The sequence below is a fragment of the Epinephelus moara genome, chromosome 10 (assembly GCF_006386435.1).
Source record: "Epinephelus moara isolate mb chromosome 10, YSFRI_EMoa_1.0, whole genome shotgun sequence".
Classification (NCBI taxonomy): Eukaryota; Metazoa; Chordata; class Actinopteri; order Perciformes; family Serranidae; genus Epinephelus; species Epinephelus moara.
The window spans coordinates 2,123,080-2,135,152 of NC_065515.1; the positions used below are offsets into that span (position 1 = coordinate 2,123,080).

A 12,073-nucleotide genomic window follows, 5' to 3' on the forward strand; every position below is an offset into this window, starting at 1 on the left:
TCTCATGGTGGTCACTTCCTGTCAACGTTACAGATCAGAAGCACAGAGAGTTGTTGACTAGAGATGATACGCCATCTCATGGTGGTCACTTCCTGTCAACGTTACAGATCAGAAGCACAGAGAGTTGTTGACTAGAAATGATACGCCGTCTCATGGTGGTCACTTCCTGTCAACCAGCAGCTTTTTACAATGTTGCAGAACGGAGCGTTGACAGTAGTTGTTTGTTTCAGCTCATCTCATCGTGACTCTTTGGTCTGAGCTGGACTTTAGTTTTGCTGATAAAGTTGTTCCATCAGTGATGACATAGTTGAATTTGTGAGCGACAGATTAAACACAGATTTCTGAGGCTCAGATTATTCTGCGTCTCCGTGAAGGGTCGGCATGATTTAAATCTGTCATGATGTGAAAGTTTTAGGAAATGAACAGTAAATCTGAGGGCTGTACCACGAAGTGAGATCAGTGGCTCAGTGACGTATGTTGAGTCTAAAGCCAGAGTTTTCTGTCCTGCTAAGGTGGTACTTTTTAACTTGGCTAAATCGCCATGGTAACTGATGCAGCAGACCTAACCTGGTCAGTGTTTAACACTTTTTTCATTTATTATTTGTGTTTTAAACATATTTAGAAACATATTGACGTTCTGTAAGGAAAAGATAATTAGATTGATGTTCATACTGCAGTAGTTTAATAAAACACTTCCATAAAGCAGTTTGACCTGTGAGAGAGATTAAAAACAGGAAAGTCTGTAGTCTGTTGAGCAGATTCAGATAGAAGACGTTTGTCCTCCAGTAATTAAACTGAGTAAAGCATATATTACCATTGACCTGAGCTGTAGTGGTGTAATTTTGCTGTAAACACAACAACATGGCAACAAAACAACACAAACTACATTGTACTGCTGAAGAAGAGATGCTTCTGAATCATTTCCTGTGGACATAGAGGCCTGAAATGTATTTGTTTTTAACCATGTGTTCTCTCAGACAACTGGTTGTGTTGCAAATGAACTGTTCACATACTTGCCTTTGTACTAACTGTGTTCCTGGAGTATCCACTAGAGGGCACACTGAGAACTCTGACAGATTTGCATGATGTCAACAATAAACACAGCGACACCAGCAGATGTGACGACACTCATGAGGTTACTAGTTAGTTCTCAGATCACTGCAGAAGACGCAACAGCAGCACCATCGTAGATGGAACATAAGATCCCTGCATGTTTGTTTCTCACACTGCCTCCACCACCCTTTGTGTGTGTACTGCAGAAGAGTAGTGTTCATTTCGTGCACAACCAACGCTCAGAGCAGGCGCAAGGGAGCCATCATGTGCACACGAACACATAGTTAAAAGCTGGATCCTGTGTACAGCACACGCTCAGTCTGACTCCTACAATCAGAGGAGGTTCCCTTTAAATTTCATAAATTCAGTTCAGTTAAATCAGCTGATATGCTGTGTGTGTGTGTGTGTGTGTGTGTGTGTGTGTGTGTGTGTGTGTGTGCGCGTGCGTGTGTGCATCAGGTGGTAGCGGACACCAACATCAGTGCCATCGCCACTCAGGTGGAGAGTTTGTCCAGCAGCTCCAGTCTGTCAGCCAACACTGACACACACACAGTGGAGCCAGAGTGAGTACACACACACACACACACACACACACACACACATAACGACAGGTGTATCTGACCCCCCTCCTCCTCGTCCTCAGGGGCCCGCAGCCCCGCAGCATCAGTCTGGAGAAAGGCTCCGAGGGACTTGGCTTCAGCATCGTGGGAGGATTCGGCAGTCCACATGGAGACCTGCCTATCTACGTCAAGACCGTCTTCAGCAAGGTCAGAGCCAGGCTAGCTGTTTGCACCTGATTTAAGTCTTTATGCTAAGCTAAGCTAACCAGGTCTGGACTTTACACAGACATGAGCCTGATATCCATATGAGCACTCTCACAGAAAGAGTCTGAACAGAAAGTTCCTCCTCACTTCTCAGTGACCAGTGTTAACCAGTCATTTACTAAAACAGGCTGGATCTAGGAGAAAAAAAAACTTAAGTAAAGTGTAAATCGGTTGCTAGGAAACATCTGTAGCATCATTCCAAACACACAGGCTGTGTCTGAAATCATTCACTCATTCACTCCTGTAGAGCACTACACACTGAGCTCATCTGCAACATGAAAAAACACTCAGGTCATTTTCTCGGCGCCGTTAATGATGTCATTGCTGTCATACAATTGACCTATGGCTAAGCCACGCCCCCTCCACTCACTCGGACAAACTATCAACATTCAGTGACCGGCGCTATGGCAGGTGTCACAGTACACGGCATTTCACAGGAGGCAACTGATGATTTTTGGGGACATAACGATCAGATGTCATTGAGAAGTAACCAAAAGGGCCTAAACTACGCATTGGAGGGATATATTCATCATTTTATTGTTGAGAAGGTCGATGAAAAGCTTAAATTACAAGCCAAAATTTACAGGTCACAGTGTACGCTTGTGAACCGCATCTGGTTGCCGTCACCATCAAAGACAACAAGTTAAAGTGCCACTGAAGTTAAGGTTTTTGGCTCAGAATATGAGAAAAGGATAACGGCCTTTTTACCATCTTTACCAAGAGTGTCTCTCCGTTAGTTTGGTGCTACAGTATTTACACTGAATCATTCAGCATAACGTTTGCCAACCTTTGTTATCTCTGCCATTACAGATAAGTTAATGAAGCTAAGCTCCAGAAGTTAACGTTAGCTTAACTAGAGCCCTTTGGACAACAGCTAACAATGATGTACGATCACCAAAGTACAAAACTAGAACAAAATAGGCTAATGAACTCCCAGCAAACAAGGTGACATGATGAACAACGCAGCTAGGAGCTAACGTTAGGCTAACTTTAGCTAACGTTAGCTAGAGATGTTAAAGATAACTTTATATTTCTTTCCAGCAAAGTGACAATATGTTGCCTCAAACACAATGTTGACTTACCTTAGAACAGATGTAGACATCATTGTTAATCTTATTCACGTTGAGTTGATGTTGTGGTCTAACGTTACCACACAACTTTATCCAAAGGAGACACTTTTCTCGGTTGAGATGTGGTTTAAAGTGTAAAAAATACACCTGGTCGCCCAGCCTCTCAGGATACCTTGTGTCAGAGTTGCATGTACCCCATGCACACCGTTTGACCATTTTTAAACTTCAAATCTCAGAAAAAGCTCATAAAACCGAACAAAACTGACTTTCTGTAATGCATTTCAATGGACGTCCAGACAGAGAATGTCCCAGTGTATGGGAATGGCTATACGCACTGTGATTGGCTCATCGCTATTGAGGGCGGGACTTAGCCATAGGTCAATTAAAACATGTCATCATGACATCAATGTCGGCTGATTAACCATCCATAACAAATTCTGGTAGCAGTGACCCATCTCGCTAACGTTAGCTAGCATTGTTAGCCCTCTTCTGCACAGTAACTGTGAAGAACTAAAGAGGATCAGTTTCTGATTTATTTTGATCTCAGGCCGTCACTTTCAGTCCGTAGTTTTACAACATGAAGTTTAGCATAATCGGAGCTGTGATCATAACTTTTGTTCTTGATGAATGTTGATGGCTGAGCTAAACAGATTGGAGAGTGGACTCAGATGGCGTGTGTTTCAGGGTGCGGCGGCAGTGGACGGGCGTCTGAAGCGAGGCGACCAGATCCTGTCGGTGAACGGAGAGAGTCTGCAGGGAGCGACGCACGAGCAGGCGGTCGCCATCCTGAAGAAACAGAGAGGAACCGTCACACTGGATGTCCTGTCATAACACACACACACCTGCATGCACACACACACACACACACACACACACACACATGAACAGACGCTCCTGTGACTTCACACACTTTGACTCTTGGACTACAAATCATCGTGAACTTCCCAACATGCAAAAAAAAGAAAGAAAAAGAAACAGCATCAGACGGTGCGCGCACACACACACACACACACACACATCCTGTGGGGTGAAACCAGTATACACTGATGCCAGTGAAACTCTTCGCAGCATGGCCACTTTAATATCTGAAGCAGAGTTTCTCAACCCAGGGGGCGGGGCTTCAGGTGAGCTCACCTGATACATAGCTGTGGTCGTGATAAAATCTGATGGATTAATATTTGTTTAAATCTGAGGATGATGATTAAGGATGAAGATCTTGACTGCTCAGCTGATTGTGGTATCTCAACAACTACTGGACGTATAAAGTGCTGCAGGAATGAGTTAGAATTTTAGCACTTCCTGTTCCCTCGTCAGTGGGTTTTTTGAGATTGTGTTTTTGGTTGGATGTCTGAAATAAGGTCTGTGGTTAACACAAGCTGAAGAGACTTTTAATTCTATGACATAAAATACATCAGTAACACCCCACTCAGTAATTTAGAAGATTTTATGTGTCTCAAAAAAGGCGATAGCTAAGAAGTGGCTAAACAAGTCTATAAAACGTCATCATGTCGAGCGCAGCTTTCCAGCCTCGTTGTGGAGGCAACGTTTTAGTCATGTGACCCTGGTGTAGCTCGCTTGAACCCAAACGTTTGATTTTTATTTCAGGTTATGGTGTTTGTTAGTGGAGATCATCACACTGAACAAAACCTGTATCATAAACGTTTGTTTGTCACAGAGTTTTTTTTCTGCAAATATTCAAAATCTAATGGAAAAATCACGTTGACATTTTGACGAGGGAACCGGGGCGACGCTAACTTCCACATCAGCCAATAAAAAAACACATCATCCCTGCTGCAGCTCATATTTTTGCTCCCCAGATGATGGTTTTTAAATATTTTGAAAAACCCTCTGACCTTTCCCCGTACACAAGACACAAATCCAATGTGCATATTGTGGTAAAATTTCCTCTGGACATTCGTCTTCTTGTCTCTTTTTGTCTCGTCACAGTTGTGAAGTATTTTCAGAATATTCTATTTTTAGTGAAGAATTGCAGCACAATGGGAGGAACCTCTCTGTCTGTCTCTACTCTCTCCCCGTGTCTTATATTTGGCTTCACGGCTGACGGGGCTGAGCTGTCCTCCCCTCTGTCTGTGAGCAGTCCACATCCCCTTCATCATCATCATCATCATCCCCTTCATCATCATCATCATCCACCTGAGTATTACTATCTGACCTGTCTCAGTTATGTAATGATACTGTGCGCCCTGCTTCTGTCTTGGATGGATGAATGTGTTCCGCAGGTAACGCCACGTTTCCTTCTCTGCTTCTTGGCTTAGGTTTACTCTCTAAAGGCTTTGACAGATGTGAAATTAGAATTAACGTGCTCTATTTGTATGCCTTCGCACACCAGTAAAGTTTGACCTCTGATCTCCGAAATCCAATCAGTTCATTGTTTGGTCCAAGTGAACATTTGTGCCAAATTTGAAGAAGTTCCCACACGGTGTTCTTAAGATATCGCATTTATGAAAATGAGACAGACAAGGTACACAGTGACCTTGACCTTTGACCTATGACCTCCAAAAATGAATCAGTTAATCGTTGAGTCCAAGTGGACGTTGGAGCCAAATATCCAAAAATTCCCTCAAGGTGTTTTTCAGATTCCATGTTCACAAGAATCAAATAGATGCAAGGTCACAGTGACCTCTGACCATTAAAGTCTGATCAGTTCATCGTTGAGTCCAAGTGGACATTTGTGCCAAATCTGAAGAAAGTCCCTTGAGGCATTTTTGAGATATCGTGTTCATAAGGATGGGATGAACAGATGTACAGCTGTTCATATGTAGGTACGTACGGACCCAAAAACATAATGCTTTCGACCACAGCTGTCACCAGCAAAGAATGCAGATGTTTTTTTAAATGTTTCGGAGTCAGTGTGCAAATGTGATTGACATAACGTGAGGTCATATTTATTTTTAAACATGCGAAAATTCTGGATGAAAAAAAAGGTGTGCTGTGGCCTGAACAGTAGGAATAAAACTAATTTTCAACTCATGTCTTCACCCCAGTTTTTGCTGCCTGGAACCAACTCACAACTTCCCATTGACTTTCAGTCTAATGTTTATTATGTTCACAGGCTTCGTTAAATAATGCTAATGTTAGCTAATTGGCACTAAACACAAAAAGGAGAACATTAGATTTGCAGGTATTTGTTCAAAAAGTAAATTATTTGGACACATTATTGTGGTGACCTTATAAAAACTTATCAAAGTTTTTAGAGTCAAAACATTTAATCAAAGAATTGATTAGTTGAAATAAATAAAACGTAAACATTTGGTGGTTATTGGTGATCATAGGTTTTTGATAATCTACAGCTGTAGCTGGAGGCGTTATATTTTCAGGTTGTCCGTCTGTCCCATTCTTGTGAACATGACATCCCGAGTGCGTCTTCAGGGAATTGCTTCAAATTTGGCACAAACGTCCACTTGGACTCAACAATGAACTGATTAGATTTCGGGGGTCATAGGTCAAAGGTTGTTGCAGTTGTGACTTCATCTGTTGCATTCTGGTCATTGCGATATCCCAATAATGCCTTGAGGGAATTTCTTCAGATTTGGCACAAATGTCCACTTGGACTCAGCGATGAACTGATCAGATTTTGGGGGTTGTATGTCAAAGGTCGAGGCAGTTGTGACCTCATTTGTTGCATTTTTGTCATTGCGATATCCCAATAATGCCCTGAGGGAATTTCTTCAGATTTGGCACAAACGTCCTCTTGGACTCAGCGGTCCAAGTCATAGGTCTTGGTCGTAGGTCACTGTGACCTTGCATCCGTTTGATTCTTGTCAGCGCAATATCTCAAGAACACCTAGAGGAAAATTTCGGAAATTTGGCTCAAACGTTCTCTTGGACTCAAAGATAAACTGATCAGAATTTTGTCATCGAAGGTCAAAGGTTACAATTAGTCGTAGCCCTTAAATTAAGTACAGTTTAGCTTGTGAGGAATGTGAATATCTGAACTAAATTTAGAGGCACTCCATCAGTTGTTGAGATACTTGAACCACAACCGTCGACCTCACAGTGACACGAGGATCGCTAAAGTCAGCAGGATTCATCATCTGGGGAACATGAATGTCAAAATGTCAGATCTGTCCAACAGTTGTCAACGTGTTTCATATTCCTGCTGGTGTGGCAGAAATAGAGATATCTGACAGAGTAAACGTGTCTTCACGAACCAGAAGAGGTTGAGAAACTCTGTTACTAGACAAACTATCGATTCAGAATATCATCTAAAAACAATCAATATGGAGTCATGAAGGCGTGACGTTTAAATCCAGCCTGCACTAGTTAATACAGTCGGACACACACAGACAGCACAGAGGTTTGTTTTCATGTTTATAATCCAGAGGAACAAAAGGGAAGTGTTGTTGGTGAAAAGATGTGTTCTCTGACACTGCTGCTTACGTTAGCTTAGCATCTTCGCTGTGGTAAAAGGCTGGTTAGCTGTTAGCCACCGTGTAGCAGTTACTATAAACGTGAAAACCACCAGAGAGGTGAGTGTGTAAACTGTAACACAACTGATCGTTTCAGACCTCATCGACATCTGGTTTTTATTCTCCATTAAAGAAACAGCTGTTACGTATAAACAGCTGGTCATCAAAAAGGGACTTTTCATTTTTAAATTGGCACTAAATTTTGGCCATTTTCAAACACTGAATTAGCAACAGCGTTTTAAATTTTTATTTTTCTCGTATGTTGTGGGCTCACTAATGGTAAATTGAATTTCAGTTTGATTAAATTATTTCTTTGTAATATCGGCAGTCACAAAAACGTAGAATTAGGAAAAGGTAGGAAAGTCCACTTGTGGTCATCGTGGCGTGGATCCACATCCCTTATGGTGATTGTTTTCAGTCTTTACTTTAAAAAAAAAAAAAAAAAGAACAACTAGGTGTTTACTGGTGTTTATTTGAAGATAAAATCAGTGAAGGCTTGTTCTAGTTTGAACTTTGGACAATGGGAAAAAGTTGGAATAAACCATCAATAACACAAATCTGGCTAAAAACTAGTTTTGAGTACGTTCTGATCTGATCTGATCTCAGTCCCTGCACTGTGTCACAATCACAAGAATACAACCACAAATTTAGCCAATCCCTGTGACTTCTGTGTGACTTTACAATTTTGTCCAATCGCTGCAACTTTACCAAAAATTTGACTATTTAAAATGGGTAAAATCTCACAAGCACAGTGGCAGAGCTAACTGTTAGCATCACACGGCTAATGTTACCCAACGGTTATTAATGTGAGTCGAGTCAAGTCGAGCTGTTTCGGTGTCGGATGTTTTACCAATGCTGCGAGGCCTCTGCCCGAGCGTCAAAATATAACGAGTAGGGATAACATCATATATTACTCTGTTAGCTTGTGCTAACCGGGAAGAGAAAACAGGAGGAGGCTCTCACAGGGACGGCCCTTCAGGACGGTCCTTTTTGCAATTTCATTGTGGAAAAAAAAAAAAAGGGTACAAACATAGCAACATGCGTCACAATTTTTTCAGAGGAGCTGCTGTGAAATCAGACATTTCAGGAGGTGAGAATCTGAAAGAGCCTGCAAACTCCTGGAGGGACGATTAATGGAAGTCAGAATGTGTAGAAACTGAAAACAATGAGCCATAAATAAACATAAAACAAACAACACTAAAATGTTTCTTCAGCATAGAAAAACTTGGTTTTCTGTAGTTACTTTTAATACAAATGTTTCCTGAAGTTTATCTTCGAATTTTTAGGGACTGTTCGTCATCATATGTGACAAATGCTTCCATCAGAAAAATGAAAATAAACAAATAACAGAATCAGAGCTTAAAATACTGATATTTCATCCAAATCACTTTATTTACGTCTCATTTCAAATTTGGCCAAAAATAAATCGTTTGCAGGACAAGAGTGAAAAACTGAGACTTTTTTCATCTCCAGGATTTCATCTTCAACTTTTAACTTTCAAACATCAAAGGTTGAGTTTTAAAAGTCTAATAAGTCATTAATGGTGGAGGGAGGGTCGAGCGTTTTCCTCCAGTCACTCAGGGAGGCTCAAGGAAAAATATTTGGAGCTTTGGGGAGGATCAAAATATAAAAACCAAACAAAAGAAAAAGAAAAAAGCAATGAAGTCACCCCCCCCTCTGATGAATAAAGAACAGTCCCTTAATAAACATTTAATTCCTCACGCACACATTTTTCTTCCCGTCATGACTCACATACTGACACATAACATCATATAAATGTTAAATACTCATGTGTCTCCGTGGAGATGACTCTCAGGACTTGGTGGGCTTGGAGACCCCCTGTCGCCCCCGGCAACAGATACAGTGTCTTCCACATGATTGTTACCATGGAGAGAAAAACTACAAAAACGTGTCTCCATGGAGATTTAGAATAATTAAAGGCTTTCTAGAAGCAGCGTGGAAAAAAAGCAACAGATGGACGTTCAGTAAAACTCTTGTTCTCCGACGTCTGCAGGGTTTGGTTAGCGTAGCTTAGCTTAGCAAAAAGACTGGAAGCAGGTGGAAACTGTTAGCCTCGCTCCTTCAAGAGACAGATACCCACCTCTCCCTTCTCAGCTAACAAACGTTGATCACACGTCTCAATTGAATCTTTTGGTCCTTTGGTACTTACACATAGAAATACAAAGAAACGGCCGCAGTCAGCGTTTCTGGGGTTCAGCTAGCATGGACCGTTAAAACTGCGACATTTTATGACGTCTGCATTAAAAATAATCAACAGGTTTTATGATGATCAGACAGACGCGCAATGATTTACAATCAAATCTGTGCCGGGCCACGCTCCTCTGTGGCAACACTGTCGCTTCCTGTCGGTCAGCTGCAGAAACATGTTGGGGACATTTTAAGTTATGTGAACAAACCGTCATCGATTTATGGTCAAATTTTGCTCCAGGTTAGTGCAGCTGAAACTGGCAGCGCAGCCTGTTGGCTGATTTCAAAATAATTTTACACACATTGTCGAATGCTATAATGATGCATATCCTGCAAGTTTTGTGATGTTTGGAGAAACATTCGCTGATTCATAGCCTTTGTGTAATGCCACACCACTGTATTACATGTGATACGCCCCCTAGTGGTGGAATGAAAATTTTAGGGTATATTTCAGGTACTTGCGTGGCTATATCCTGCAAGATTTGTGACGATTGGCTCAACAATTAAAGTTCATTGGTCAATATTTCAAAACACAAAGAGATATCAACAAGCTTTTGATAACTTTTGATGAACTTGGTTTGGTGATGATCCACAGAAAAAGTTGCACAAACTGGACCTGCGGTTTAAGAGGAGCCGTCAAAAATGTGTTTTTCAAAAAATTAACAATTGCGGGAAATCAAGTCAGGCGGAGCCTAACGGTCCTTGAGGCTTTTTGTAGAGCGCATTGAGCTGGACATGTCTGACAAATTTCAAGTCAATCTGATTTACGATGTGAGGGCCGTCGCCTTTCCTAAATTAAACTTTATGGCCTTAGTTACAGCGCCACCATCAGGCTGATTGGCGTCATATTTCTTGGGCAGCATTTGCAGCTTTCAATCATTAGAGAAAACTGTTGACGATGCGCCATCTCACGGGAATTTGAGAAAACATTTCTGAAGAAATAAATAAATTCGCAGAAAAACAAAAAGGTTTTCAGCCCTTTGACGTGAACTCCTCAGCTTAGGGATTGAGATTCGATGAAATGCAAAATGAATTTCTTAGTTTAGACGGAGAACAAGAGGATTTACCAGCATGTCAGACTGTTGCTTGTAATCTTAAATTTTACAACATGAAGGTAGTTGTGTGTTTGCAGAGTTTTGCTAACGTCTCGTCTGATACTGCAGTACTCTGTTCAGATATTTAGATGTGTAACTGAAGTATTTAGCAGCAGCTGTAGGCGTCAGAACGGAGAACAGATCCTGTACTTTAAACATATCAATCAAGTGCAAAATACTTTATGTTCAGCCTTTCTTTTGTCATAATTACTGTCTTAATTTTTGGTACTTTTATTTGTAGATGAACCTTAATTTATTTTTTTGATTTTGCTGGAAATTAATGATGTATTTTGTTGTTGTTGTTTTAATGATGATGAGCAGCGATGTGTTTGTGCCACTGTCTGAAACCTCAATGGAAACCCTGCAGCTTTGGTTTGCCTTCACACAGCACTCAGTCAGAGGCGCTGCCAAAAACCAGCTGAGGTTGCACTTTATTTTACATCATTTCTCGATCATTTCCTCAGAAGCTTCCTGTAGTTTGGTACGATTTGTATAAGACACAGAGAGATCTTTTAGTCAGAGCACAATAAATGAATAATGAGTAGACTGAGCTTCTCTTTGAAGGAGATTCCTGTGGAAAAGTACGACTGCTTCAACTGCAAAAATAAAATTATCAGGACATAGAATGTGAAAGTGGGAGGAATTATTTCATGTTCCAGATGTAAAAGTCTCATTCCTTTTTCCCATAGATAATGCTCCATGTTTTTTTGGCCTGAATTTGTTTCTGTTTAGTAAAACTGTCTCCGTTTAAAGTTTGCTGAATGAAGTGAGCAGCTCCTGTTTGCAGCAGATGTTCCAACAGCTGTCACTGGATCACTGTGATACTGAAGGAAACTTACTAACATGATGACTCTCAGGCAAGTCCTGCTGCCTCTTTTTATATGATGTCTAAGTGGATTTATGGACGTTTATTCTGGATGGACATCAGAGATAATGAAATCCTGAAAGTGTAAGTCACACACAATCTAAAAATGTGTGTTTCCTGTCTGTGTGTTCACATTTCACCGAGGTGTGACGAGGAGAGGGAGGTGAGTTTTGACTCTATCTGTGGAGGCTTCTGTCTTTGTCCTGTCCATCACAGACCATACTATCCTGACATTTCACCATGGTTACAATGTCCTGAACTGTCTAATATTTTATTGCCCACGTTAATCCTGTCGGAACAATGTAGAAGCCTCTTTCTGCCAGTGTGAAGACATGAAAATGATCCTGCAGGTCGTTACAAGAGACTCTCTCCAAATAATGACTCAGTATCACAAAATGATAAAAGAGTCATTATCTAAACTTCTGACTCACAAACTCATCTGAGTTTCTCATTATGTTGAGACGTGTCATCAGTTTGACAAGTTCGTCATTATTTTAAGATACTGAGTCGTTCTGAGGTACTGAGTAAC

General features: G+C 41.1%; 1 protein-coding gene across 3 annotated transcripts in view; it reads left to right on the forward strand.

Moving 5' to 3' along the window:
• Window positions 1-11,305, forward strand: part of patj (PATJ crumbs cell polarity complex component) — a 214,196-nt gene extending 202,891 nt beyond the window's left edge. For all 3 annotated transcript variants that reach the window (XM_050055557.1, XM_050055559.1, XM_050055558.1), the window contains 3 exons: window positions 1,513-1,616; window positions 1,697-1,820; window positions 3,632-11,305. In XM_050055557.1, the coding sequence (XP_049911514.1) occupies window positions 1,513-1,616; window positions 1,697-1,820; window positions 3,632-3,778 (375 nt within the window). In that variant the 3' untranslated portion in view covers window positions 3,779-11,305. The remainder of the gene's footprint in view (window positions 1-1,512; window positions 1,617-1,696; window positions 1,821-3,631) is intronic.
• The last annotated feature ends 768 nt before the right edge of the window (window positions 11,306-12,073 follow it).